The 24,260-nt window shown below is 52.8% G+C and overlaps 4 protein-coding genes across 5 annotated transcripts in view; 3 read left to right on the plus strand and 1 right to left on the minus strand.

The window, feature by feature from the left end:
- STAG3 (STAG3 cohesin complex component) overlaps window positions 1–6,178 on the minus strand; it is a 36,944-nt gene extending 30,766 nt beyond the window's left edge. The window contains exons 1-4 of the mRNA XM_069486767.1: window positions 6,088–6,178; window positions 4,791–4,976; window positions 3,644–3,746; window positions 2,694–2,810 (exon numbers count right to left, since the gene is read on the minus strand). Of these exons, the coding sequence (XP_069342868.1) occupies window positions 2,694–2,810; window positions 3,644–3,746; window positions 4,791–4,966 (396 nt within the window). The 5' untranslated portion in view covers window positions 4,967–4,976; window positions 6,088–6,178. The remainder of the gene's footprint in view (window positions 1–2,693; window positions 2,811–3,643; window positions 3,747–4,790; window positions 4,977–6,087) is intronic.
- Window positions 6,179–6,693: 515 nt separating this feature from the next.
- GPC2 (glypican 2) lies at window positions 6,694–13,017 on the plus strand. Its single transcript, XM_069486904.1, has 10 exons — window positions 6,694–7,041; window positions 7,696–7,854; window positions 8,148–8,470; window positions 9,267–9,347; window positions 10,093–10,255; window positions 10,486–10,616; window positions 10,844–10,990; window positions 11,082–11,221; window positions 11,305–11,480; window positions 12,100–13,017. The coding sequence occupies exons 1-10, from the start codon at window positions 6,876–6,878 to the stop codon at window positions 12,354–12,356; spliced, it is 1,743 nt and encodes a 580-aa protein (XP_069343005.1). The 5' UTR covers window positions 6,694–6,875; the 3' UTR covers window positions 12,357–13,017.
- A 2,023-nt stretch (window positions 13,018–15,040) lies between these two features.
- Window positions 15,041–19,012, plus strand: GAL3ST4 (galactose-3-O-sulfotransferase 4). Its single transcript, XM_069486768.1, is given in 3 exon segments — window positions 15,041–15,180; window positions 15,335–15,623; window positions 17,945–19,012. Coding segments are annotated over 3 exon segments (1,497 nt in total).
- Window positions 19,013–19,593: 581 nt separating this feature from the next.
- TRAPPC14 (trafficking protein particle complex subunit 14) lies at window positions 19,594–24,016 on the plus strand. 2 transcript variants are annotated; one of them, XM_069486456.1, is made up of 11 exons: window positions 19,594–19,721; window positions 20,451–20,554; window positions 20,660–20,789; window positions 20,964–21,050; window positions 21,210–21,330; window positions 21,433–21,580; window positions 21,708–21,790; window positions 21,879–22,042; window positions 22,586–22,740; window positions 22,968–23,161; window positions 23,280–24,016. In XM_069486456.1, the coding sequence occupies exons 5-11, from the start codon at window positions 21,293–21,295 to the stop codon at window positions 23,431–23,433; spliced, it is 936 nt and encodes a 311-aa protein (XP_069342557.1). In that variant the 5' UTR covers window positions 19,594–19,721; window positions 20,451–20,554; window positions 20,660–20,789; window positions 20,964–21,050; window positions 21,210–21,292; the 3' UTR covers window positions 23,434–24,016. The 2 variants fall into 2 exon arrangements, with proteins under 2 accessions (XP_069342557.1, XP_069342556.1); XM_069486455.1 differs by having other exon boundaries at window positions 19,604–20,242; window positions 20,459–20,554; window positions 23,280–23,975.
- The last annotated feature ends 244 nt before the right edge of the window (window positions 24,017–24,260 follow it).

A 24,260-nucleotide genomic window follows, 5' to 3' on the forward strand; every position in this document is an offset into this window, starting at 1 on the left:
ATCTCAAATATGACAAATAAAAAGGGAATTTACAACTATACGCATCCTTATAATATCAGAACAAAAGTAAAAAAAGTCTTGAAAACAGTCAAAGCAAAAAAGAGATTACTTACAAAGAATGTGCATTTAACACTTACAAACTAAAACATTTACAAACAAGATCTGCACACATACATTAGCCTCTAGCCATATGTGGGTATTAAAATTAAGTCAGGCCAGGCATGAGTCCTAGCACTTTGGGAGGCTGAGGTGTGAGAATCACTTGAGGCCAGGAGTGGGAGACCAGCCTGAGCAACATATTGAGAACCCGTCCCTATAAAAAATAAATTAAATCAAGTAAAAATTTAAAATCCAGTTCCTCGGTCCACCAACCACATTTCAAGGGCTCAACAGTCACATGTGGCTAGTGGATACTGTAGTAGATCTGATATAAAACATTTGCAACATTAGAAAATGTTGTATTGGACAGCGCTAAATTAGACTGATAGATCATTTTCAGCAGCAATAAGGGAAGGTGGAAGGTAATAGAATAATCTCTTAAATGTGCTGGGGGAAATGATGTCATCTTAGAATTCCATATCCAGAAAACTATCTTTCAAGCAAAAGAGTAAAAGATATTTTTATACATGCAAAAACTGGAAGAATTTATTAATAAACCATCTAAAGGAAATTTTGAAGGATAGAAAGACTGATTCTATATGCAAAATTTGAGATTCAAGAAGGAATGAATACGGAAAATGGTAAATATGTAGATAAGTATAAACAAACTGTATAAAACAGTAAGGTCTAATTTGTTGGGCAAGGAAGGAGAATAGACAGAACTAAAACAATGTACAACTGCATGTAAGTTGGAAGGGACCATTAGAGTTAAAATGTCCTTGGGTCCTTGCAGAAGACAGAAATCCAAAAACAAGCAAGCAAAGGGAAAAAAGAAAAGGCAAGATAAAGTGAAGCACATAATGTTAGAAATAAATCTAAATATATCAGTATTTTATTTATAAACAAATAAATTCTCTAAAGAACAGACTGATAGAATGGATTAAAGAACATAATCCAGATATAAGCTATATGCAATAGACCCCAAACATACACAAAAAGATTGAAAGTAAAAAAATGGAGACCAGCCAAATATTAACCAAAAATAAAGTTCATATATTAACAGATATATTACTATGAAAACATTATTTTTGAAGAAGGGTCAGTATGTAACAATAAACAGTTTGATTTACCAGGAAGCTATAACCATTCTAAACCCAAATGCAAATAACAAAGCTTTAAAATATTTAAGGCAAATATGGGCTTGAATACAAATGGAGTAAATGAAAACATCATCTTCATGGATTTTAACACACCTCTCTCTGTAACTGATATATCAAACATACAAAAACAGAAATATCATATTAGTATCACATTTAACACTTTCGATCTCACCCAAGAGAACACTGTACTCCACAACTGTCAAACACACATCCTCTTCAAGCATCTGTGCAACAGTTTTGGAAACTGACTGAACACTAGGTCATAAAGCTAAGTCTCCATAAAGTTCAAAGACCACATTCTCTGAATACAATGCATTAAATTAGAAATCAAATAACAAGGCCCAGTGCAATGGCTCATGCCTGTAATCTTAGCACTTTAGGAGGCAACACAGCAAGACCTCGTCTCTACAAAAAATAGAAAAATTAGCCGGGCATGGTGGCATGTGCCCGCTACTTGGGAGGCTGAGGCAGGAAGATCGCACAAGCTCAGGAGTTTGAGGTTTCAGTGAGCTATGTTCATGCCACTGCCATTATGTCCAGGAGGAGAGGGGAAGGGAGGAGAGAGGAAAGGAAAAAGAGGAAAAACGAAAGAAAAAAGGAAAAAGAGGAGAGGAGAGGAGAGGGGAGGGGAAAGAGGAAAGAAAAGAAATCAAATAACAAAATTATAACTAGCAAAATTCCTTATGTTTGAAATTTTAAAACATATTTCCAAAAACTATAAAAATCTATATTACATATCAATGTGGGTAAACCTCAAACAATGCTAACTGAAATAATTAAGTCACAGAAGACTAAAGAATAGACTCATTTATATAAATTAAAGTACACATTCATTGGTGATTAATACCATAATAAAAGACAAGAGAATAATTATCAAAAATTCACTCTAGTGGTTATCTCTGGGTGGTAAGGGGACTGTGAGGTATGGTGGAAGAAGATACACCAACAGCTTACCTCATGTCTTGAGGTAGGGCTAGAGATCTGGGTGATCATTTTTACTTTTTAAGCTACATATAAGCTTTAAACACTTTTGGGTAACAGAATTGCAATTATAGAAAACAAAATATGGGGAGGAGAAAAAAGAATTAGGTATAATTGTCAAGGTGGAGCTAATAAATGACAAGGGTTAAAAAAGGTGCCACCCATATCCAAGCTTCCTTCCTCGGTCGTCCAATGCCTCTTCTGGTCTCCTTCATCAATCAATAAAGGCAGAATCGCTTCTGTTCTGTGATATCTTTAGGAAAAGAACATTCTTATCCAAAGTGTCCCTTATATCACCCAGTGATTGATTCATGGTCTTACCTTTCTTGACACAGGTTATGCTCACTAAAATGTCCACATCAAATTAAGTGTGTAGACACTTGTCCTTATCTTTCCACCTTACAAAGGGTGAGATGATATCAAGAGAAACAGAGGTGAGACATACTGCTTTACCTGCATGTCACTTTTGGCGGTTTTCACAGCATCAAAGAGATTGTTGGCTGGTGGCTCTGACTCTTTCCAGCCATGACCACGTACAATTCTGGACTCCTTCTTAGGATGTTTTGCCATCTAGTAAGTATAAAAACACCAGAAATTTCAAAAAGTGAAAGTGACATTAACACTTGATCTTATTATTACATAGGTAGGCTTAAGCTGCCAATTCCACAGCAGAGTTTGAGTACTGACTCAGACCTGAAATAACTGATTTTTTTCTTATAAAATGTTTTATTTTCACAAAGCATCATATTTTACATAAAATATTGTGAAAGACTTAGCAGAGTACAAGGCTGCCTTCACAATGGCACCTCCTAAAACTGCTCCCTCAAATCAAATTTTTTTTTATTCTTATTTCAGCATATTGTGGGGATACAAAAGTTTAGGTTATGTATATTGCCCTTGCCCCCCCCACCCCAAGTCAGAGCGTCAAACGTGTCCATCCCCTAGACAGTGCGCATTGCACTCATTATGTATGTACACACCCATCCCCTCCCCCACCCACATCTGCCCGACACCCGATCAATGTTATTCCTAAATGTGCTCTTAGGTGATGATCAGTGAAACCAATTTGATGGTGAATATATGTGGTGCTTATTTTTCCATTCTTGGGATACTTCACTTAGTAGAATGGGTTCCAACTCTTTCCAGGAATAACTGATTTTATGTTGTGAACTTTATTACTCCTTTTTTCCTTTTAAAAAGCCCTGATTCTCACTCCTGTACCTTTATATCCTAATGCCCTCTTCTCTTATTCTTTTCTCTTCAAAATTTGTCTTCTTCCTACTTCTGTCCCTTAATGCTCTGTAAGTCCTGTCTTTCCATTAACCATATCACCTGAGCCTCTTCCAGGTTTTTCTTTTGCCGCTTCCCACGCCAGATTCAAAAACAAAACAAAACTAACTCACTGGGGTTGTTTTGAGTGGTCGTTTTGCTGTTCTCTTCTTCACACTGCGCCTCAAGCTGTCTTCAAAGTCACTGCCTTCATCAGCGGACACAGAGTCACTATTCCTATGAGGTAGGTTCTCCTTAAATACAACCATCCCATTCCCTCTATGTAAAGGGTTAACAAATTATAATTTCTCTTTGTCTCTAACTGTACCCCATTCTCCATGAGAAAAACATTCTCAGATTTTAAGATAAGATGAGCTTACTGTTACTAGAAAGTAAAGACAACATCTTAAAGGAAAACTTTCCTGTGAAAGCAATGGAGATGAAGAACTGAGGTGGGTGAAACACAACCCTTCCTAATATTCTCTCAATACGAGAATCAAATGATAGTTAAGCAGGCAAAGAGGTCACTGCTCAATGTGGAAAAAAATAAGCATGGCTTGGGAAGTCATGTGTGACTCATGCAAAAACAGGAGATTAATATGTACCTAGAAGTAAATTTCACCCCTTGAAACATAACCACATGTCTTATTAGAGTGAAGTTTATAACACTGATATAATCTAGTCCCCAGCAGTAGCACCAACAGAAACAAAAATGATTCAGAGAAGGCCAATTAAAATAACCAAGAGATAAAGCAGATCTTTTATGAGATCAGTTTTTGTCCTGGAAGGATTAAAAAAATAAGATATATTATCATAACCTCCACAGAATAAACTCATACACATTAATAGATAAACATAGACACACCTGTTTACAAAATCCCAAATAAGAGAACCAAAGGACACCAACTTAAAAGTATATACAATTTGTCAGGCAAAAAAAATAAGGGACTCTTTACTTCCCCATCGCCCACCTCCCAGCCCCCACCAGAGGTTGTACATGCTGAACATAGAAATGTGTTCAAGAAAGGTTTAGACAAGATGATCGATGGATTCACGACAGTACATACTATTCTTGATGTCTACAACGTGTAGAGGCTTTGAAAAAAAAAAAAACTGTAGGGTGGGGGGGGGGTCACTGTTCTGAACCAATATAGCATTTCTGATGTTTTTATACAGTTCCACTCATATTACCATCAATGCAGGAAAATGACAGAGGGGAAAGCTGCCGAGGACACAGGAGGTAGCTACACAATGCAACGACTTCTCATCAACTCCACTCACCCCTCTGAAGCATGCTCTGAGTCCCTGTCATCACAGGGCAGATTGACGGGGGAACTAGAAGACGCAGACAAGGCCCTCTGGGCACCTTCCGCTGCTCTTCGCAGTGGGGAGGACACACTGCTTGGGGAAGAGGAGCTATGGAGCCGGGAGGAGGAGGAGGAGCGAAGGGTAGGCATGGCGATCCAGCTAGGGAAAGAGACAGGAAAAGGTTCCTACCCACCACTGGTCCACCCCTCAGCCCTGACCAGTCACTTTCTTTCCAAGGGAACTAACTACTCCGGAACGCGGGGGGGCGGGGGGGCGGGGGGGGGGCGGGGAGAAACCACCAAAAAATAAGACAAAGAGTTGACCTAAGGCATGGAGGGATTAAAAACACCACAACCCCAGAAACAGGGCAGCGGGTTTCCTGTTGCTCTCCAAGAACCGAGTAAGGCACACACCAGGGCAGCTTCACACACACCCCTCTTTAGAGGCTTCTGAAGCGTAAATTGCCCACCGCAAGAAAATTGGGCTCATGCATTTAAAAATAAAAAGAAGGCCGGTGCGGTGGCTCAGGCCTGTAATCCTAGCGCTTTGGGAGGCTGAGACAGGAGGATTATTTGAGGTCAGGAGTTCGAGACCAACCTGAGCAAGAATGAGACCCCCGTATCTACTAAAAGTAGAAAGAAATTAGCTGAACAAACTAAAAATATATAGAAAAAAAAATTAGCCGGGCATGGTGGTGTGTGCCTGTAGTCCCAGCTACTCGGGAGGCTGAGGCAGGAGGATTGCTCGAGCCCAGGAGTTTGAGGTTGCTGTGAGCTAGGCTGACGCTACGGCACTCTAGCCTGGGCAACAGAGTGAGACTCTGTCTCAAAAAAAAAAAAAAAAAAAAAAAAAAAACCCACCACAAAACAAAGAAAAGAAAAGAAAAAAGACCCCAAACTGTCATTTCTATAATGCTAGGACCTGATTCCACATGGAACGGAACGGGAAGCTCTGAACGCCTTGGGGGTGGAGGCAGCGCTGGAAACGCTGAAGGAGTAACCGCAGGTGTGCGCTTCCTCTATTTTTCTAGAAGGTGCTATCTGCACCTGACAGGGGTAAGCTTTTTTGGGCTGAAGAGCCTTCCAACCGCTTAGGAGAGTGAACTACCAATCTCTCGGAGCCTGGGGCTGGGATTCTCGGGCTCTGCTGGGGAGGCCACTGAGGCAGGGCCCGGAGGGTGGGGGAAGGATTCTTGGGTCAAAAGGGAGCCTCACTGTCAGCGCCCGGAAGAGCGACTTCTGGCCGAGCAGGGTTCAGGAAAGGTCACCGCCTCAGGTCCCTCAGGTGTCTGTGGTCACCCCACTTTCCGCACAGGAGCCCGCCCCGCCGCTTCCCTTCCGGTGGCGGAAAAGCCAAGAAAAACGCGGGAAGGCACGAGGCACGCTGTGCGCAGGCTCAAACCCAACGGCTCGCCCCAGGGCTGGAAATTGTCGCGAGGCTTGGGAGTGTGGTAGCTCGTGCTCACCACATTCCACTCACACAGCCCCACAGCCTCGTGCGGCCGCGAGCTCCAGAGCGTGCGGTCCTGTCACGTGGGCGCAGGCGCGCGGGCCGCCAGCTTCAGCCGTGCTCCACCCCCAATTTCCCTCAGCATTGAGCGGGCTTCGGACGAGACAAGCAGAAGTCCCCTCAATCTGGCTTCTCAACTGCCATAGGCTGGGTTTCACCCAGGCCCTGCCTTCTGAGCTGTATAGCCACGCCCCCCAACAAAGACCACGCCCCGACACGAACAACCTTCGTGCGGCTGTGTCCCTCCCCCCTGCCGAGCTTCCCCGCTACATTGGCTTAATTTCTCCATTGGCCCCGCCCCCGAGACCGGCTCCTTACCATCATTGGCGGGGCCCCGCCTTGGGCCCCGCCCCCTGTCCGGCTCCCGGCTCCCATTGTCTCGGCAGATGCCGCCTGGTCCAGCTATCGTGCTCTGTGTTCAGTTTTCGGGGGTCGCGCTCTTTCTCTGGCCCGCGGAGCGGTCCCGAGGCCGAAAACCGGATTCCCGAGTTTGGGCGGCTCTTCTTTCCTCTTTAGGACCCACTTTGCTGTCCCAGGGTGGCTGCAGCTATGTCCGCGCTGCGACCTCTCCTCCTTCTGCTGCTGCCTCTGTGTCCCGGTCCTGGTCCCGGACCCGGGAGCGAGGCAAAGGTCACCCGGAGTTGTGCAGAGACCCGGCAGGTGCTGGGGGCCCGGGGATATAGCTTAAACCTAATCCCTCCCGCCCTGATCTCAGGTGAGGAGAAATAGGAAGATTAGAGAATTGGGGGTGGCGGGCGGGGGCGGGTCCTCCCCATCTCACAATAACTCTCTTCCCTTTCAGAGTGACCCTTATAATCATGTTTTCATCCTACAGTAATATCTCTCCTCTTCCTGTAACTTCCTTACCAGGATCACAATAACCCTCCTGTGCACAGAATATCTCTCTTACTCCCCGCCCCCCACCCCCAGGAATCCCTTTCTCATAATTAGCACCCCCCTATGTGTTTCTTTCTTCACAGCCATGTTCTCCTTGCTAATTCTATGAGCCCCTTCTATGATAATACTTTTCTTGCTCACGAAGAAACCCCACCCCTCCAAATCCCATTCATCCCCTAGAAGCTGTCCTGCAAGTCCCTAGAGGCCTGGGTGTATGACGTTGGGGAGGGTCACCTGAGGACACTCTGACCACTAATTTTGCCTTCGGGGCAGTTGTCAAATAGGTGATCCCATGGCAAATGGGAGTGGAGTTGGGATGGGTGACGGTATAGGGTCAGGTGGGGATGAGGGAGCAGACAATAGAAAAGAGATCAGACAGGTAGAAAAGAAGGAACAGCCCCCAGAGATAGGCAGGAGATGGAAGGAATTTCATATATCACTTCCCACCGTTCCTCCACATCTCCCTGTACAGGTGAGCACCTCCGGGTCTGTCCCCAGGAGTATACCTGCTGTTCCAGTGAGACAGAGCAGAGGCTGATCAGGGAGACTGAGGCCACCTTCCGAGGCCTGGTGGAGGACAGCGGCTCCTTCATGGTTCACACACTGGCTGTCCGGCACAGAAAATTTGACGGTGAGGACCTGGGATCCCCAAACCTGGCTTCACACCTCTTCTCTGTGCTCATGACCCCAGCAAGCTTCCTGTCCCCACTCCATCACTAAGGCACTGTACCCCTTCCTGGCCCTGGCTTCGCCCTTCATCCCTGCCCCAGACTCTCTTCCAGGGCCCTGCCCTCCCTCATTCCCAGTTTCTGACTCACTTGTCTTTTCTCTTCTCTCCCATCCCCATCCCCTCCTGCCTCTGCCCTTTCATTTACCCTTCTTGGCCTCACCCCACCCTACACCCGTTTCCTGCATTTGCTGCAGAGTTTTTTCTGGAGATGCTTTCAGTAGCCCAACACTCCCTGACCCAGCTCTTCTCCCACTCCTACGGCCGCCTGTATGCCCAGCACGCCCTCATATTCAATGGCCTGTTCTCTCGGCTGCGGGACTTCTATGGGGAGTCTGGTGAGGGGTTGGATGACGCCTTGGCGGATTTCTGGGCACAGCTCCTGGAGAGAGTGTTCCCCCTGCTGCACCCACAGTACAGCTTCCCCCCTGACTACCTGCTCTGCCTCTCACGCCTCGCCTCCTCTACTGATGGCTCTCTGCAGCCCTTCGGGGACTCACCCCGCCGCCTCCGCCTACAGGTGAGGGTTCCCAACTCCTGAGCCTTCAGTCACCTCTGACCTGGTGACCTCTAAACTATGCACTACTCACCTCCAAACTAGTGTGCCTCAGTCACCCCTGACCTGGTGACACCCTCCACCCCACATTGCAGTCATCACTGAACTGGCGACCCCTATCTCCAGCCTTCATCACCCCTGCCTGACCCAGTACTTCTTTAAGTGGACACCCTCCACTCCCATTCTGTGCCTTATTTCACACAAACATTCACCTGCCCTTGGCCTCCAGCCACCTTTCTGCCAACTCCTCCTTAATCCTAACATCTTGACTTCCTCTGGTTCAACTAAACAGGAATTAGGCATTCCATATTTAAGAGGCATTTTCATTTATAGTATGGCATTTAACTGTCATAATAACTCTGCACGGTAGATAGTAGTATCCTTATTTTACAGATGAGAAAACTGAGCATTCCAGAGGTTAAGGTCTCACAGCCAGTATAAGTGGTAGAGCTATGCCTCACACCCAGGTTTTCTGGCTTCAAGTTCAGTGTTAGTTCTGATACACAATCTATCCCCAATCCCTGTACAACACAATCCCTCCATCTCCTCCCAAACCTAGTTCCCCTTAATCGTTCTAGACTATAATTCCTGTGGGCCTCTTGAACCTGCCTCTCTGTACCACCAGACACTCTCCCCACCCCCAGAAAATCCCACAATCCTAACCCCCACTGCTTGTCCCTTTGGTGCAATATCTTGGCCCCAGTCTTGACTGACCCATGACAACCTTTTGGTTTTTCTCCTCTTCTTTCCTTTCCCCCAGATAACCCGGACCCTTGTGGCTGCCCGGGCCTTTGTCCGGGGCCTAGAGACTGGAAGAGAAGTGGTCAGTGAGGCGCTTAAGGTTAGAGGGGGCCTGAGCGTGGGCAGGACCCAGGGAGGGAGAGGCAGAAGTGGGAGAGACCTCATGAGGAAGAGTCAGGCACCAGCTGGCAAGAGAGGTCTGGAGCCTGCCCATGTCAGCCTCCAGGCCCTGTCATCCCAGGAAGGGCGGGGGAACTGGGGAGGGGCATGCATGGGAGTGAAGTCTCCCCTGGGTCATGATTGATGGTTTCTTATCACCCCTGACCCACTCCTGCCCTCTGATGACTCATAGCCCTCGCCAGTTCCCGAGGGTCTGCTCATCTCCATAGCAATCCAGGATTGGAGTACTGGGCCCCCCTGGATCCCCCAGGGCCCCTCAATGACTCCCCTTCCCCGCTACTGAAGGCCAGATGCCTGGCTGGGCCTCTCTCACGGCCCATTCTCTCCTGACCTCCCAGCCCCACCTCTTGCCTCCTCACCGTCTCCTGCCTCTCCAGCTATCATGGGCACACTTTCCTCCTTGCATCTTGCCTCAGACCCCCCACTACCTCTACTCCCAAGAAGCAGAGGCACCTAGGAACCTCTGTTCTCAGATGTGTGGCACTCTTGTGGTCTCACTTGATGCCATGTGGGGTCACCAACTCTAGGCACTCACCTCTAGCTCTCCAAACAGAGCCTGGGGAAGGTGGGGTTGGGTATTTGACTTCTCTCTGTGCCCAGCACCAAGCTTGGCTGAGAGCAGCCACGGAGTTTGTGGATGACTCAGCCCTGCTTTCTGCCCCCAGGTGCCGGTGTTTGGAGGCTGCAGCCAGGCTCTGATGCGTCTGATTGGCTGCCCCCTTTGTCGGGGGATTCCCTCACTTATGCCCTGCCAGGGCTTCTGCCTCAACGTGGTTCGTGGCTGTCTCAGCAACAGGGGACTGGAGCCTGAATGGGGCAGCTATCTGGGTGAGGGGATTCAAGAAAGCCCGGGATAGAGGAGGGTCTCGAGTATGGCTGGGGGCTGTGTGTAAGGGGCAGGTGGGGTGAGCTGGGCTAAGGGCTCAAAGGTCATATCCAGGGGGGGCTCTTCTGATATGAGTTCCCTTAAACACTTTGCTGCTTCTCTCTAAAGCCTGAGTGAGGATGTGTGGGAACATCCCAGTTCAGGATCACCCCTCATTCCACTGTCCTTCTAGATGCTCTCCTGCTCCTGGCTGAGAAGCTCCAGGGTCCCTTTTCCTTTGAACTGGCGGCTGAGTCTATTGGGGTGAAGATCTCGGAGGGTTTGATGTTTCTGCAGGAAAACAGCGTGAAGGTGTCAGCCCAGGTACAGGGGAGAGAAGGGAGGGGGTGAAGCCTGGGATGGGGGACAGTGGGGGTGTCAGCCCAGGTTGAGGGGAGAGAAGAGCAGAAGTGAGGCCCGGGGTGGAGGGACAGTGTGGGTGGCAGGGAGACATGGTAGGGTATCTGGGAAGACTATGGGGTCAGACTGGGGACACAGGATGGGTTTCATTACTGGGTGACCATGTGTGAGTTCTTGTCCCTGTGCCGCAGGTGTTTCAGGAATGCGGCCCTCCTCACCCGGTGCCGGCCCGTAACCGCCGAGCCCCTGCGCCCCGGGAAGAGGCGGGCCGTCTGTGGACGTTGGTGGCCGAGGAGGAGCGGCCCACCACGGCAGCGGGCACCAACATGCACCGGCTGGTGAGTGGCGAGCGCAGGCGGGGTGCGGGGAGGGGCGGAGCTGCGGTGGGAGGGGGGCGCTCCAGGTCGCCCCATTCTGTCGCTCGCCCAGGTATGGGAGCTCCGCGAGCGGCTGGCCAGGATGCGTGGCTTCTGGGCCCGGCTGTCCCTGACGGTGTGCGGAGACTCCCGCATGGCAGCGGACGTCTCGCAGGAGGCGGCGCCCTGCTGGACCGGGGCCGGGCGGGGCAGGTGAGGCGCGGCTGCCGGGCGGCGGCGGGGAGGGCGGGCCCAAGGGGCGGCCGGGCGGAGCTTCGGGGCTGCTCTGCTCGCAGGTACTTGCTGCCCGTGGTCGGGGGCTCCCCGGCCGAGCAACTCAGCAACCCCGAGGTGCAGGTGGATGTCTCGGGCCCCGACGTGCCGACACGGCGGCGGCGGCTGCAGCTCCGGGCAGCCACCGCCAGGATGAAGGCGGCCGCGCTTGGACACGACCTGGACGGGCTGGACGCGGGTGAGCCCCGCCCACTGCCTTTCGAGTCCCTCCCCTGGCTCGTAGTTCCCGCCCCTGCCTCCACTCTCAGCCTTCGTTCATTCACTCATTCATTTAGTAAGCGTTTACTGAGCGCTGACCTCAAAGGTAGAAGATAAAAGACCAATGAGTGGTTCTCTATACTTGAGTTTACGGTCCAGTGGGGGAGACCCCACTTACAGAACAGTGAGAAGCTTCTTATAATGGGCAAAAGGCAGTGGGAGAATGGGGGAGGGGGGCTGACATTGGGCTGGCTCTTCAAGGTGGAGTTTGCCAGAGACACAAGGCACAGACTCATTTTTTTCTCTCTCCTTGTGTCTGTCTGTCTGTTTCTGTCTCTGTCACCCTCCCCCCACCCCTCTTCCTGGCTGCTCTCTGCTTCTTTGTACTTTTGCTTTTTCTGCCTTTTCCTGTTTATCCTCTCTCCCCATCTGCCTATGTCTCTCTTTTTCTCTCTCCTTGCCTTCCTGTCACTCACTGTCTTTCTCCCTCCCAACCCCATGGATCTACCTGTTCCTCTCTCCCCTGCCTTTCTTTCTCTGTTTTTAATCTTGATTTCTCTTCCCCACCCGTCTGTCTCTGTCCCTTTCCCTTCCTGCAGATGAAGATGCCAGTGGCTCTGGAGGGGGACAGCAGTATGCAGATGACTGGATGGCTGGGGCAGCAGCTGTGGCCCCCCCAGTCCGGCCTCCTCGGCCTCCGTACCCTCCTCGAAGGGACGGTTCCGGGGGCAGAGGAGGTGGCAGTGCCCGCTACAATCAGGGCCGGAGCAGGAGTGGGGGGGTGTCTGTTGGTTTTCACACCCAACCCATCCTTGTTCTCTCCCTCTCAGCCCTAGCCCTGCTTGGACCTCGATAACAGGGGAGGGGCGCCCTAGCATCAGAAGGGTTCATGGCCCTTTCCCCTCTCCCCCCCTCAGCTGGGTCTGGAGAGGAGTAGGAAGGGGCTACAGAAAGGGTGAAGGGACTTCGCAGGTGAATGGCTGGGGCCCCAAATCCAGGAGATTCCCATTGTGGGGTTGGGGGTGGGTGGTTGTCCACAATATTTATTTTTTCATTTGGTAACTGGGGAGGGGGGCCCTGGGGGTATTTATTTAGGAGGGAGTGTGGTCTCCTTAGAGAGTGTGGCCTCCAGTCCTCTAAAGCTGGGGCTGGTGACCAACCAACAAGGGAGAAAGGGAGGAGTTTTAGAGTTGCAGTTGGGGGATGGGGCTTGAAGGAAGTTAAAAGTGGGGAGGGGTGGAACTCTAATGGGGTGGGGGCACCTGGTCTCAAAAGGACAAAGTCGGGCACTGGACAGAGTGCAGGGCAGGGGACTGGGGGTATGTGAGTAGGATGCGAGGTTCAGTGGGCTTGGGTTCTGTTGAGTTTTTTCAGTGTCCATTTCTTAAACAAAAATAAAAAAATACCTCATCTCATGACCTCTGTCATCCACATCCTTCACAAACTCCAAGTTTCATGTTTCAGTGTTTGAATCAGTGTTCAGTGTTTATTCTGCAAATAAATGGTAATTTATTGGACCCTGTGTGTGGCTTTCTGTGCCTTCAGCGTCAGTCCCTGAGTCCCCGCTCCTAGCAGAGACCCCTGGGGCCTCTGTGACTGGCTCAGTTTCTGCCTCTCTTGGAACCTGTCCCCTGGGCACAGGCTGGGGAGAGACCCCCCCCAATCTCCAAGTTGCCCGCCCTCAGGGGAGAATTGTGGGGACCAGTTAGGAACTGTGTGAGGAAATGCCTTGTCACCTGCCAAATGCTCTTTGAACATGAGGCATTAGTAACATTACCGCACCACTGCCCCTTCCTTCAGGGTGGGGGACCTTGTTCTCTTCGAGTCAGCCTCTGGCTACCTTGTCATGTCCTTGACAATGTCTGCTTTCAACTCTTGTCTATCACTTTCTCGTTCCTTCTTTCTGATGCCTGAATGAATCTTTTGTTCTGTAGAAAGCTGAGAGAAAAAGGTAGAATTGATTCCTGAGTTCGAAAGGAGGGTGGAAGTGGTGTCTTCCAGGAGCAGGCTGGGTGCCCGGAGAGAGCGGGCAAGATGCAGGGAGGGGGAGACCCGAAGACGCGATGGAAGCCGGAGCAGCTGGTCGGTCGGGCTGGCGGGACAAAAGAAGAGGGGAGGAGCCTCGGCGCGGAGAAAGTTTGTGGAGAAAGTTGAGCTGAGCGAGGAGCCGGGCGGTGGCTGGGGCAGGGGGGAGGGCCCCGCCGATTTCCCTGCTGCTCGCCTTGTGGCCTGGTGAGTGGTCAAGGGAAGCTGAGGCTGGGGCCAGTGGAGCGACCCTTGAATTTATGGGAGGAGACTCGAGGGGCTCATAGAATCCGGGGGTGGGGGCAATAAGACTGGCAGCAGACTGAGCAGTCACCAAAGCTGGAGGGGACAGAGGGCTGGGATGGGAGTAATGGGAAGAGGAAGCTAGGTGGAAAGGAACGAAGAACTCCGCATGGGGGAGTCGCAGTGGATCCTGGGGGCTGGGCTGGGGGAGGGAATTGGGGAGTGATGCCAGAGGGGGCGGGTCTGGGTAGTAAGTGTGGGTTCTCTCTGCCTGGGGTCATCTCTGTCAGAGAAGGGGGCTGTCTGGGCTTGTTGGAGGGGCCGTGGTCCGTGATTGGGAGTTATAATCTGAAGGGGCGGGACCAGACTCCCAGTGAATTAGGAAGCTCCGTGTTTGTGTTTTTCTCCGTATTTTTGTGTCACAGAGTTTCTCTCTCTCTCTCTCTGTCCAGCCCCACCCTCTCAGTCTGCTCTGGGTGCACTGATTGGGTAGGAAAGTGGGATGGGGGTGTGTCCAGGATCCAGGGTTCTCTCACTCACTGGGGTCTGCCCCAAGCGGAGAGGGGAAAGAGATGCCTGAGTTTACCCAGTGGCTCTTACTCACGTCAAAGCCACTCCTGTAAGTCTAACCTCCCTTCCTCCTGCCAAGGTTCATCAACCTGTGTCCTGTCTGATCCTCCTTCCCTCCTTATAGCTCCTCATCCCCGTTTGTGGCAGTCACAGGGGCTCAGGAGAAAGCCAGGGGCCTGGCCTCCATCTGACCTGTCATAACAAGCTGATGGGTCTGGTCTCTCTGGCTGGCTGTTTCATTCATGATCTGGGTCTCTGTCTTTCTCTCTTTCGCTTCCAACTCCCTGAGGCTCAGGCAGAACCATGGCGGGGATTGGGGGGTGGGGTGGTGGGAACTGGAGACAGGAAAAAGGCTGGCAGTGGAGTTAGTAGCTGTGGGGCCACCTAGAAGAGTCTGGGTGTTGACAGTACCTGGACCACTTCCCCCTCCCTGAGTTAGGTCTCAGCTGCAGCAGGAGAGGAGGCTCTACCCCTCTCCTTAGACTCCCCTCCTTCCCCCTCATTTCCCTTCTAGACGCTGACAGAGGCAAAAATCTGCTAACTCAGGGGGCAGGCTCAACCAAGGCTGCGAGCAGGCCTGGGGAATGACCCCTCGATCTCCAACCGGCGCGTTCCGCGGCTGCAGGGCTGTCTCAAGCCGTCTCTGCCTCTGGTCCCTGCCCTGGATCTGTCCCTCTCTAGCCTCACCCTTCCCTGTGCCACATGGGCCCTCTGTCTCCTACGAGGACAATGAGGCTCTGGGGGCCTCGGAGCCTGGGGGTGGCCCTGGGAGTCTTCATGACCATCGGATTTGCCCTCCAGCTCTGGGGGGGGCCCTTCCAGAGGAGGTGAGTTCCCATCTTGTCCCATCTCCCTACAGATGCCCCCCACTTGCTCCTTCCCATCTCACCTGGAGCTGTGACTCTCAGGACTCCATGCCCCTCTGGTCTTCTCTCCACAAGAAGCCAGTCCACTCGCTGCTGAGGGACAGGACACTCCCCCTCTGTTTCTTCTCAGGCTCCGACAGCCCTGGGCCCCATCCCCTCGACCAGCTGCTCAGTCCTGCCCACCCCGGCAGCGGCTTGTGTTCCTGAAGACGCATAAATCTGGGAGCAGCTCTGTGCTGAGCCTGCTGCATCGCTACGGGGACCGGCACGGACTGCGCTTCGCCCTCCCTGCCCGCTACCAGTTCGGCTACCCGAGGCTTTTCCAGGCCTCTCGGGTCAAAGGCCACCGCCCCCAGGGTGGAGGCACCCAGTTCCCCTTCCACATCCTCTGTCACCACATGAGGTTCAACCTGAAAGAGGTAAGGGGGTCATGGCGGGTGGGTGGGGCTGGAAAGATATAGGCCCAGGCCTGGGGGCTCCCCAGACATCACCTCACCCAAAAGTTGCACATGGGGGCCACAGGGGTGGGATTTCCTGTTGCCCTCTCCTCAGGCATCCCTTCCCGAGTAGTTTCTGGAAGCCAGAGTCCTTCTCTTTCCCACCTGGTGCTACCCCAGCCTCTTTCCTTGACCAATTTATTTCCTTGATGCCAACTCTGAGCCCCCAACTCTCCTTCCAGGTGCCCCTTGACCTCCTTGGTGTCTCTTCCACTGCCACTACCAGGGCCCCTGCTCCTCCACTGCCTCCTGACTTTTCTTCCTGTCATTTCCCCCACCATGTCTGCCAAATTTTTCTTTTTGTTAATTTTCTGTAGAGACGGGTCTTGCTATGTTGCCCAGGCTGGTCTTGAATTCCTGGGCTCAAGTGATTCTCCCATCTTGACCTCCCAAAGTGCTGAAATTATAGGCGTAAGCCACTGCACCTGGCCGTCTGCCACATTTTGAGGATCAGCTATATTTCAAGCCCTAGGCTGAGAACAGCAGAATAGTTGGGTGGAAACTGAGTCCTGCCCCCCGCCCAGAGCCTCAGTTCTAATGGGGAGACCAGCGCATGCTCATACAGACACACACAGGAACCTGAGAGCTCTTGTCAGAAGAAAATCAACATGCAAATGAAAACATACAGGGAAGGAACTAACCTTTACTGAGTACTTACTGAGTGCTGGATACTAATCTTACCATCACCTTTCCAGGAAGGTATTATAAGTGTCTCCAATATACATACTAGGAGTTCAAGTCTCAGGGAGGCTGACTGGCCTCCTTCAACACACAGAAAGTGGCAGAGCTAGGATTTGAACTCAGGTGCCTGTACTCCAAAGTCAAGGCTTCTTCTGAGGCATGTGTATGTGTGTATGTATCCAGAATTGTGTCTATCAAAAGAGATGGAGCTTTCTGGAGAGATGAGTTTTAAAGGAAAAAGTAGACATGGCTTTGTGGTAAGACCATCAGGCATTCTTGGAGCAAAACATCAGCACAGGCATAGTTGTGTGTGTGTAAGAGGGGGAGTATGTGCATCCATGGAAGAACTTCAGCAAGGGCTGCAAAGACATCTTCATTGAAGCTGGAGGAATGTGGGCATGATCCATTGGGCACCAAGGGGCCACTGCTGGGAGTGAGGCAATGACAGTAGGTTTCCCCAGAGGCAAGAATGATGACCTTCATTGTCACCACCATTCATTGACTACCTACCATGTTCCAGGCACTTTCATATTCTTCCAGGTAAGTGTTAACCCAGATTTATAGATGGAGAACAAAAGCTCTGAAAAGTTCAACAACATGCCCAAAGTCATACAATTACTAAATGGCAGAATTGGGATTTTATTCCAGGTCCATTGGAGGCCAAAGTCTGTTGTCATCTCTGTTTCCCTCTGCCTTCAGGCTTTGCCTTCTAGGTGTGCCATACTTCTGGAGCAGACTGGAGAACAACATGGCAGGGAAAGGTCAGATTCAATGATGGAAGTCATTTTCAGAGGCAGAAACCCTCCAGGGAGTCCAGGAGCTAGGTCCTGATATGGATCTGCCTGCATTGTTAGGGTGTTAGCCTTATTCCTTCCTTCCTTCCTGGGGAGAAGTGGAATCATATGTCCCAGCCCCCAGGGCAGTACCCTCCCAAGTGGCCATGGCTCCCCAGAGCCCCAGTCCAGGGTGTCTTTTGCTCTTCAAGGTGCCCAGGAGCCTCTGATGTACCTTGCCCTTCCGCCTCCTGGGCCTGGCCTGCCCACCTGCTGCCTATACTTCAGACAGTCTTACTGTTGCCCCTTCTCTTCACTGTTTGCTGCCACTGACATCCACCTCCTCCTGCCTCGAGGTGGCCTAGGGCCAGTTCCTTTCTTGGAGCTGTAACTAAGAGCCCCAGAGTAGGTACTCAGTAGGTTTTCTTTGGAGAAGTGAGTACAAAGCCTGGTTCCTAGAGTTTTTATTGACCAAGACAGACAGAAAGGCCCAAGGAAATGAATGTCCTCCAGGAGCTTCCCATGTTCCAGGTTTCCTTATATCCTTTATCTCATGGACCCTTCATAATCACCTGGGAAGGTATGATTATCCCCATTTTACAGATAAGCAAACTGAGTTTCAGAGATGTTAAGTAACTTGTCACATAGCAAGTGACAGAAGCTGGGGGTTCCTAGCAGAGCTGTGAGAAGGAGGTTTGAGGACTCTGGGGATCACTGGGCATTTGGCTTGTGCTTACTTTCTCCTGGGCCCAGTTCTTTCTCCCTATGTCTGTCTTCTCTCCTCTGCAGGTACTTCAGGTCATGCCTTCTGACAGCTTCTTCTTTTCCATTGTCCGAGACCCCGCTGCCCTGGCCCGTTCTGCCTTCTCCTACTATAAATCCACCTCATCGGCCTTTCGCAAGTCACCATCCTTGGCTGCCTTCCTGGCCAATCCTCGAGCCTTCTACCGGCCTGGGGCCCGTGGGGACCACTACGCCCGCAACTTATTATGGTTTGACTTTGGCCTCCCCTTTCCTCCAGAGATGAGGGCAAAGAAAGGGAATCCTCTTCCCCCCAGAAACCCCAAACCCCCACAGGTGCATGTCTTGCCTTCTGGCACTGGCCCTCGAGCCCAAGCCCTAGATCCCAATGCTCTCTTCCATCCTGTTTCCACTGTTGTTCATGGTCACATCCAGACAGTCAGCCCCGCCTCTTTAGATTTGGGGTCTTCGTCCTTCATCCAGTGGGGCCTGGCCTGGCTGGACTCTGTCTTTGACCTGGTCTTGGTGGCTGAGTACTTTGATGAGTCACTAGTTCTGCTGGCAGATGCCTTGTGCTGGGATCTGGATGACGTGGTGGGCTTTATGCACAACGCCCAGGCTGGAGGCGAGCAGGGCCTCAGCGCTGTCGACAACAGCGGACTGACTGCTGAGGATCGGCAGCTGAACGCACGGGCTCGAGCCTGGAACAACCTGGACTGGGCTCTCTATGTTCACTTCAACCGCAGTCTGTGGGCTCGGATAGAGCAATACGGCCAGAGACGGCTAGAGAGAGCTGTGGCTGAGCTCCGAGCTCGCCGAAAGGCCCTGGCCAAACACTGTCTGCTAGGGGGTGAGGCGTTAGACCCCAAATACATCACTGACCGTCGGTTCCGCCCCTTCCAGTTTGGGTCAGCTAAGGTTTTGGGCTATGTACTTCGAGGTGGACTGAGCCCCCAAGACCAGGAGGAGTGTGAGCGCCTGGTTACCCCTGAGCTACAATACAAGGACAAGCTGGATGCCAAGCAGTTCCCCCCTACGGCCCCACTGCCCCTCAAGACTTCACAGCCGCTCCCTCCACAGGCATCAGACTCCAGATTTAGGCCAAAGAGCAGCTAAGTTACAAGGACACATGTGATGAGTGCGGGTCAGCTAGATGTCATTCTGCTTCTCTCAGAAGGGACAGGACTCTGCCCTGATGCAGGCCCCAAGTCCTCTGGCCTTGGACTCAGAATCCCAGTCATTGAGCTCCCAGCAGTGCCTCTCTCCTCCACCCATGTTACCCCCTCCCCTTTCCAGCTCCAAGGCAGGTCCTCGTAGCACTCTCCAAAGCTCCCTGGAGGGGCAAAAGATGGAGTGAGCCCGAGAGAGTTTAGGGCGTGGCGAGTTGGAATGATACGTCCATTTCTCTATGAAATATTTGTTATTGGGCTATGTTCATTTCACTACGAAATGTCTGTTGAATGAATAAATAATTTGGAACTTCTACTAGACTTATGTAGGACAGAAAAGGGAGACATGGGGAATATTCCTGGGAGAAGCAGGGTTGGAAGGGGTCCTTTCAATATTTCTTCACAGAATCCACCCGTGGTCTCAGCTCCATTCTTGCAGCAGCCCACTCGCGGCGGACCCCGCCCTCTCCTCCGCGGTCCGGGCGCCCACAGATATCAGGGCCTTGGAGGCCACGCCCCTCCCCTTCCGCTTCCGGATTCTGGCCCTTCATTCGGTCCCGTACTCCAGTTCCGGCCCTGCCGGGTCTCGGTTCCGGGTTCGTTGCCCCGGTTCCTGGACCGGGCTGGTCTCTTAGGCCGCCCCAGCCGCGCGCAGCATCCCCCGGGCGTCGGGACTCGCCGGACTCACCCTAGTGGGTCCCCTCGTCCTCCGCGGTCCCCCGCCGGGGCTGGTGTCCGGTCCCGGGCGCACTGTCCTCGCCGCCCCATGGAGTCCCAGTGCGATTACTCGATGTACTTTCCGGCCGTGCCGCTGCCGCCGCGCGCGGAGCTGGCGGGGGACCCGGGCCGGTACCGGGCGCTGCCCCGGCGCAACCATCTGTACTTGGGGGAGACTGTCCGCTTCCTGCTGGTACTGCGCTGCCGGGGTGGCGCAGGGTCCGGCGCTGGGGGCGGTCCGGGCTTGGGCTCTCGAGGGGCCTGGGCAGAACTGGCAACCGCCCTGGCCGCCCTGGCCTCAGTCAGCGCTGGAGGCGGGATGACAGGGGGCGGGGGCACCGGCGACCAGGATTCCGAACCCCCAGGGGGAGGGGATCCTGGCGGTGGGGGGCTGTTTCGAGGCTGCAGCCCTCTTCTCACCCACGGCCCGGGCCCTGCTACCTCAGGGGGAGCGACCACGGTGAGGAGCTTGGGGTGACACGACACAGGGCGGAGGGGCGGTTTGCTGGGTGCCAAAGACAGGATGGAGGTGGACCCTGGGGACCTAAGGCAGGGGGCAGATGACTGCCAAGGAGAGGGGAGGGCACGAGGGACCACATACTGCAGATCTTAAAGGGAACGGCTGCGGGCTGCCTCTGACTCTCTACTGACCTCTTCACCCCTTTCACAACCCCAGCTGCCTGTGGAGGAACCGATTGTGTCCACAGATGAGGTCATCTTCCCACTCACCGTTTCACTGGACAGACTGCCCCCAGGGACACCTAAGGCCAAGGTAAGATCGGCGAGAGGTGGAGCTGTTGTCCCAATTCAGACGCCCTTTCAAGGCTCAGCCACTTGTCTCTCCTCTTGACTGTGGTCCTGTGTCCCTCAAACCCAGATTGTAGTGACTGTGTGGAAGCGGGAGGTTGAGGCACCAGAGGTCAGAGATCAAGGCTACCTGAGATTGCTGCAGACTCGATCTCCTGGGGAGACCTTCCGGGGCGAGCAGAGTGCTTTCAAGGCCCAAGGTGGGGAGGAGAATGAATGCAGAGGGGAAAGGCTAGAAACTGGGATTTGGGGGACCAAGTGGAGGGGTCATACTGGAAAGGGCCTTGTGGGGGAGAAGAGGAAAATCAGAACTGTGGGTTGGAGGTGAGGACTGCGCCCAGATCATCATTTCTTGCCTCTCCCCTCTCCTTCAGTGAGCACCCTGCTGACTCTGCTGCCCCCTCCGGTTCTGAAATGCCGGCAGTTCACTGTGGCTGGAAAACACTTGACCGTGCTCAAGGGTGAGCAGATCTGCCCGCTCAAGTCTTGGGTAGCAGCAAGGGAACTGATTGGATGGTAGTTACTCTGGGCAGGCTAGAAGGGACAGGTCCATTTTTAGAGGGTAAAGGTGGGGCCTGAGGGGTCCAGCTACTTGGAACTGAGCTGGTTATCTCCAACAGTGCTGAATAGCTCCTCTCAGGAGGAAATCTCCATCTGGGATATCCGAATCCTCCCCAACTTCAATGCCAGTTATCTACCTGTCATGCCCGATGGCTCTGTGCTGCTGGTGGACAATGTCTGGTGAGGTCCTGGGGAGGGGCAGGGCTGTGAGGTGGTGGGGACGGGGGGAAGGGCTCAGCTCTGGCATGGGGAGATCATGACCTGTCCTCTTTTCTGAGCTAGTCACCAGTCTGGGGAGGTCTCCATGGGCTCCTTCTGCCGGCTCCCTGGTACCTCTGGCTGCTTCCCCTGCCCACTTAGTGCCCTGGAGGAACACAACTTCCTGTTTCAACTGAGAGGGGGTGAACAGCCCCCTCCAGGGGCCAAGGAGGTGAGCATAAGGGGCTGGTGTGTTCAAGGAAAAGGGATAAGGAAAGGTTGTGGGAAGACCAGGGGGGTGACTAAAGATGGGAGGGGATCTCTACTACATGTGACATCTTCCTTTGTCCCTCTGGCAGGGCTTGGAAGTTCCCCTGATTGCTGTGGTTCAGTGGTCCACCCCGAAGCTGCCCTTCACCCAGAGCATCTACACCCACTACCGGTGAGTGTATGGGACCCCCTGCAGGTACTGCCTGTTCACCTCTATTGCCTAACACACACATCTGGCTTCCCTCTCTCACTGCTCCTAGACTGCCCAGTGTCCGCCTGGACCGCCCATGCTTTGTGATGACTGCTTCTTGTGAGTCCCCCGTTCGGACCTATGAGCGTTTCACTGTCACCTACACACTGCTGAACAATCTCCAAGACTTCCTTGCTGTGAGGCTCGTGTGGACCCCGGAGCATGCACAGGCTGGTAGGTCAGCTGCCGGGCTGGGACCTAGTCCCAAGGGAGGGAGGACAGCTCAAACCTGGTGTCAGCCCCACCACAGTGGGTAACTTACGGCAGGTGGTTCAGCTCTGTACCTGGGTGGTCTTCATAGTGTCACAGATGGAGAGTTTAGAGAGGCAGTGAGACAGAGTGATTTTAAGGACATAGACACTGGAGCTGCACTTTCTGGTATGCGTTCTACCTCTCTCATTTACTAGCTGTGTGACCATGGGTAAGTTGCTTAACCTCCCTGGGCCTCAGAGTCCTCACCTCTAAAATAGAGCAATTAATAGCTCATGAGGTTGTCTTGCAGATTGATGAGTTGATACATGTGAAGTGGTTAGAACAGGCCTCAGCATGCAGTAAGCATTAGCTATCGTCATCTGTGCCACACAGCAGAAGATAACATTTGCTCAGTTTGCTCCATCCACAGAATGGCTCTGAGGACCAAATGAAGCTGTGCTCATGAAGGCCCTTTGGGAACTGAGGAACGCTGTAGTGTTTCCTGGTCCCTGTTTGTGCCCCCAGGCAAGCAGCTGTGTGAGGAGGAACGCCGGGCCATGCAGGCAGCCCTGGACTCCATCGTCTGCCACACGCCCCTCAACAACCTGGGCTTTTCCCGGAAGGGCAGTGCGCTCACCTTCAGTGTGGCCTTCCAGGCTCTGAGGACGGGGCTTTTTGAGGTGGGCTGCAGAGGGTCTGGGCTGAGTGCTGGGTGATGCAGAATGTTGGGGGACGAGACAGGACCCTTAGCTTCTGTGGATGAGATATAATGGGGGGGACACAGAAAAGCTGGGCGGAGGGAGGGGGGATTTAGGTGCGACATTGGTCAGTCAGATGGGGAAGGGGGTCTGAAAGGTCCGGGACCTGGAAGGCAAGTGGGAATGCTGAGCTATGCCACCCACCCCAGCTGAGCCAACACATGAAACTGAAGCTGCAGTTCACGGCCAGCGTGTCCCACCCTCCGCCTGAGGCCCGGCCCCTGTCTCGCAAGAGCAGCCCCAGCAGCCCTGCCGTCCGGGACTTGGTGGAGAGGCACCAAGCTAGCCTGGGCCGCTCTCAGTCCTTCTCCCACCAGCAGCCTTCCCGCAGCCACCTCATGAGGTACAGAACTGGGGAGTGGGGGTGGGGGGTAGCACTGGACTGGGTGGAGGCTGGAACCAGGGAGGCAGCAGGGAGGGTCCTGGCTCTGACAGAGCCCACAGCCTCCACCTTCTCCCAGGTCAGGCAGTGTGATGGAGCGCAGGGCCATCACGCCCCCTGTGGCCTCCCCTGTCGGCCGCCCCCTCTACCTGCCCCCGGACAAGGCTGTGCTCTCTCTGGACAAGATTGCCAAGCGCGAGTGCAAGGTCCTGGTGGTGGAGCCTGTCAAATAGTGCCATGCCAGCTCTGCTCCCTCTTACACTCCAGAAACCGAAAACCCCTGGAAGGGTCTTTGCTCCCAGGCTGTGCCTCCCCTGGGATGCCTCCCCCCGGGGGTGAAGAGGCCCACCAGAGCTGCCTGTCTGTGTCTGCTGATGAGGGACATGCGGCGAAGCTGTGAAATGGGCAGGTATGGCTGCAGCACTAAGCCAACAGTATTTCCTCGATTTCCATGGGGGGGCTGGCCCCACCCCTAGGCCAGGGTAAGGGCTCCAAGAGCTCCCTTGCCCGCCACCCTTCACCCTGGTTCTAAGTTTACAAAGTATTTCCTTCATTCCTGTTTAGTCCTTTCCTGCCTCTGACATTCCCTCCCACCCACCCGCAGGGCTGAGGTTAGGGTGGTGATGGCAAAAGGCCTCGACAATGACCCTCCTGTCTCATGGGTCAGGGAGACAGCTAGGGGCCTCCTGCTGCCCCTGATGTTTACGTTTGCAGCCTGAAGCACTTTAAGTTGTATTTTTTTGTCTGTTCCTATAACTTATTCTCCAACTACTGCTTCCAACTGAAATGAGACTATTAAATGCCTGTTCAGGAGGGCGAAGAACTATTGCTGTTTATGTGTTAATGGAAGGAGCAGAGACCACCGGGGCTCAGGGTGTTTCCCTTCCCCATGCTTGCAAATGGCTCCCCTGCTCCCTTCCCATACATTTTTTTTCTGATTAACAGTTCTATAATGCTCAGAGGTCATCCTACTTCACCCACCCTGTGGTGGGGTACATGACTCTCTCCCCAGAGATGAAGACAGACATGGGGTATAACACACACACACACACACACACAC

The sequence above is a fragment of the Eulemur rufifrons genome, chromosome 14 (assembly GCF_041146395.1).
Source record: "Eulemur rufifrons isolate Redbay chromosome 14, OSU_ERuf_1, whole genome shotgun sequence".
NCBI classification, from domain to species: Eukaryota; Metazoa; Chordata; class Mammalia; order Primates; family Lemuridae; genus Eulemur; species Eulemur rufifrons.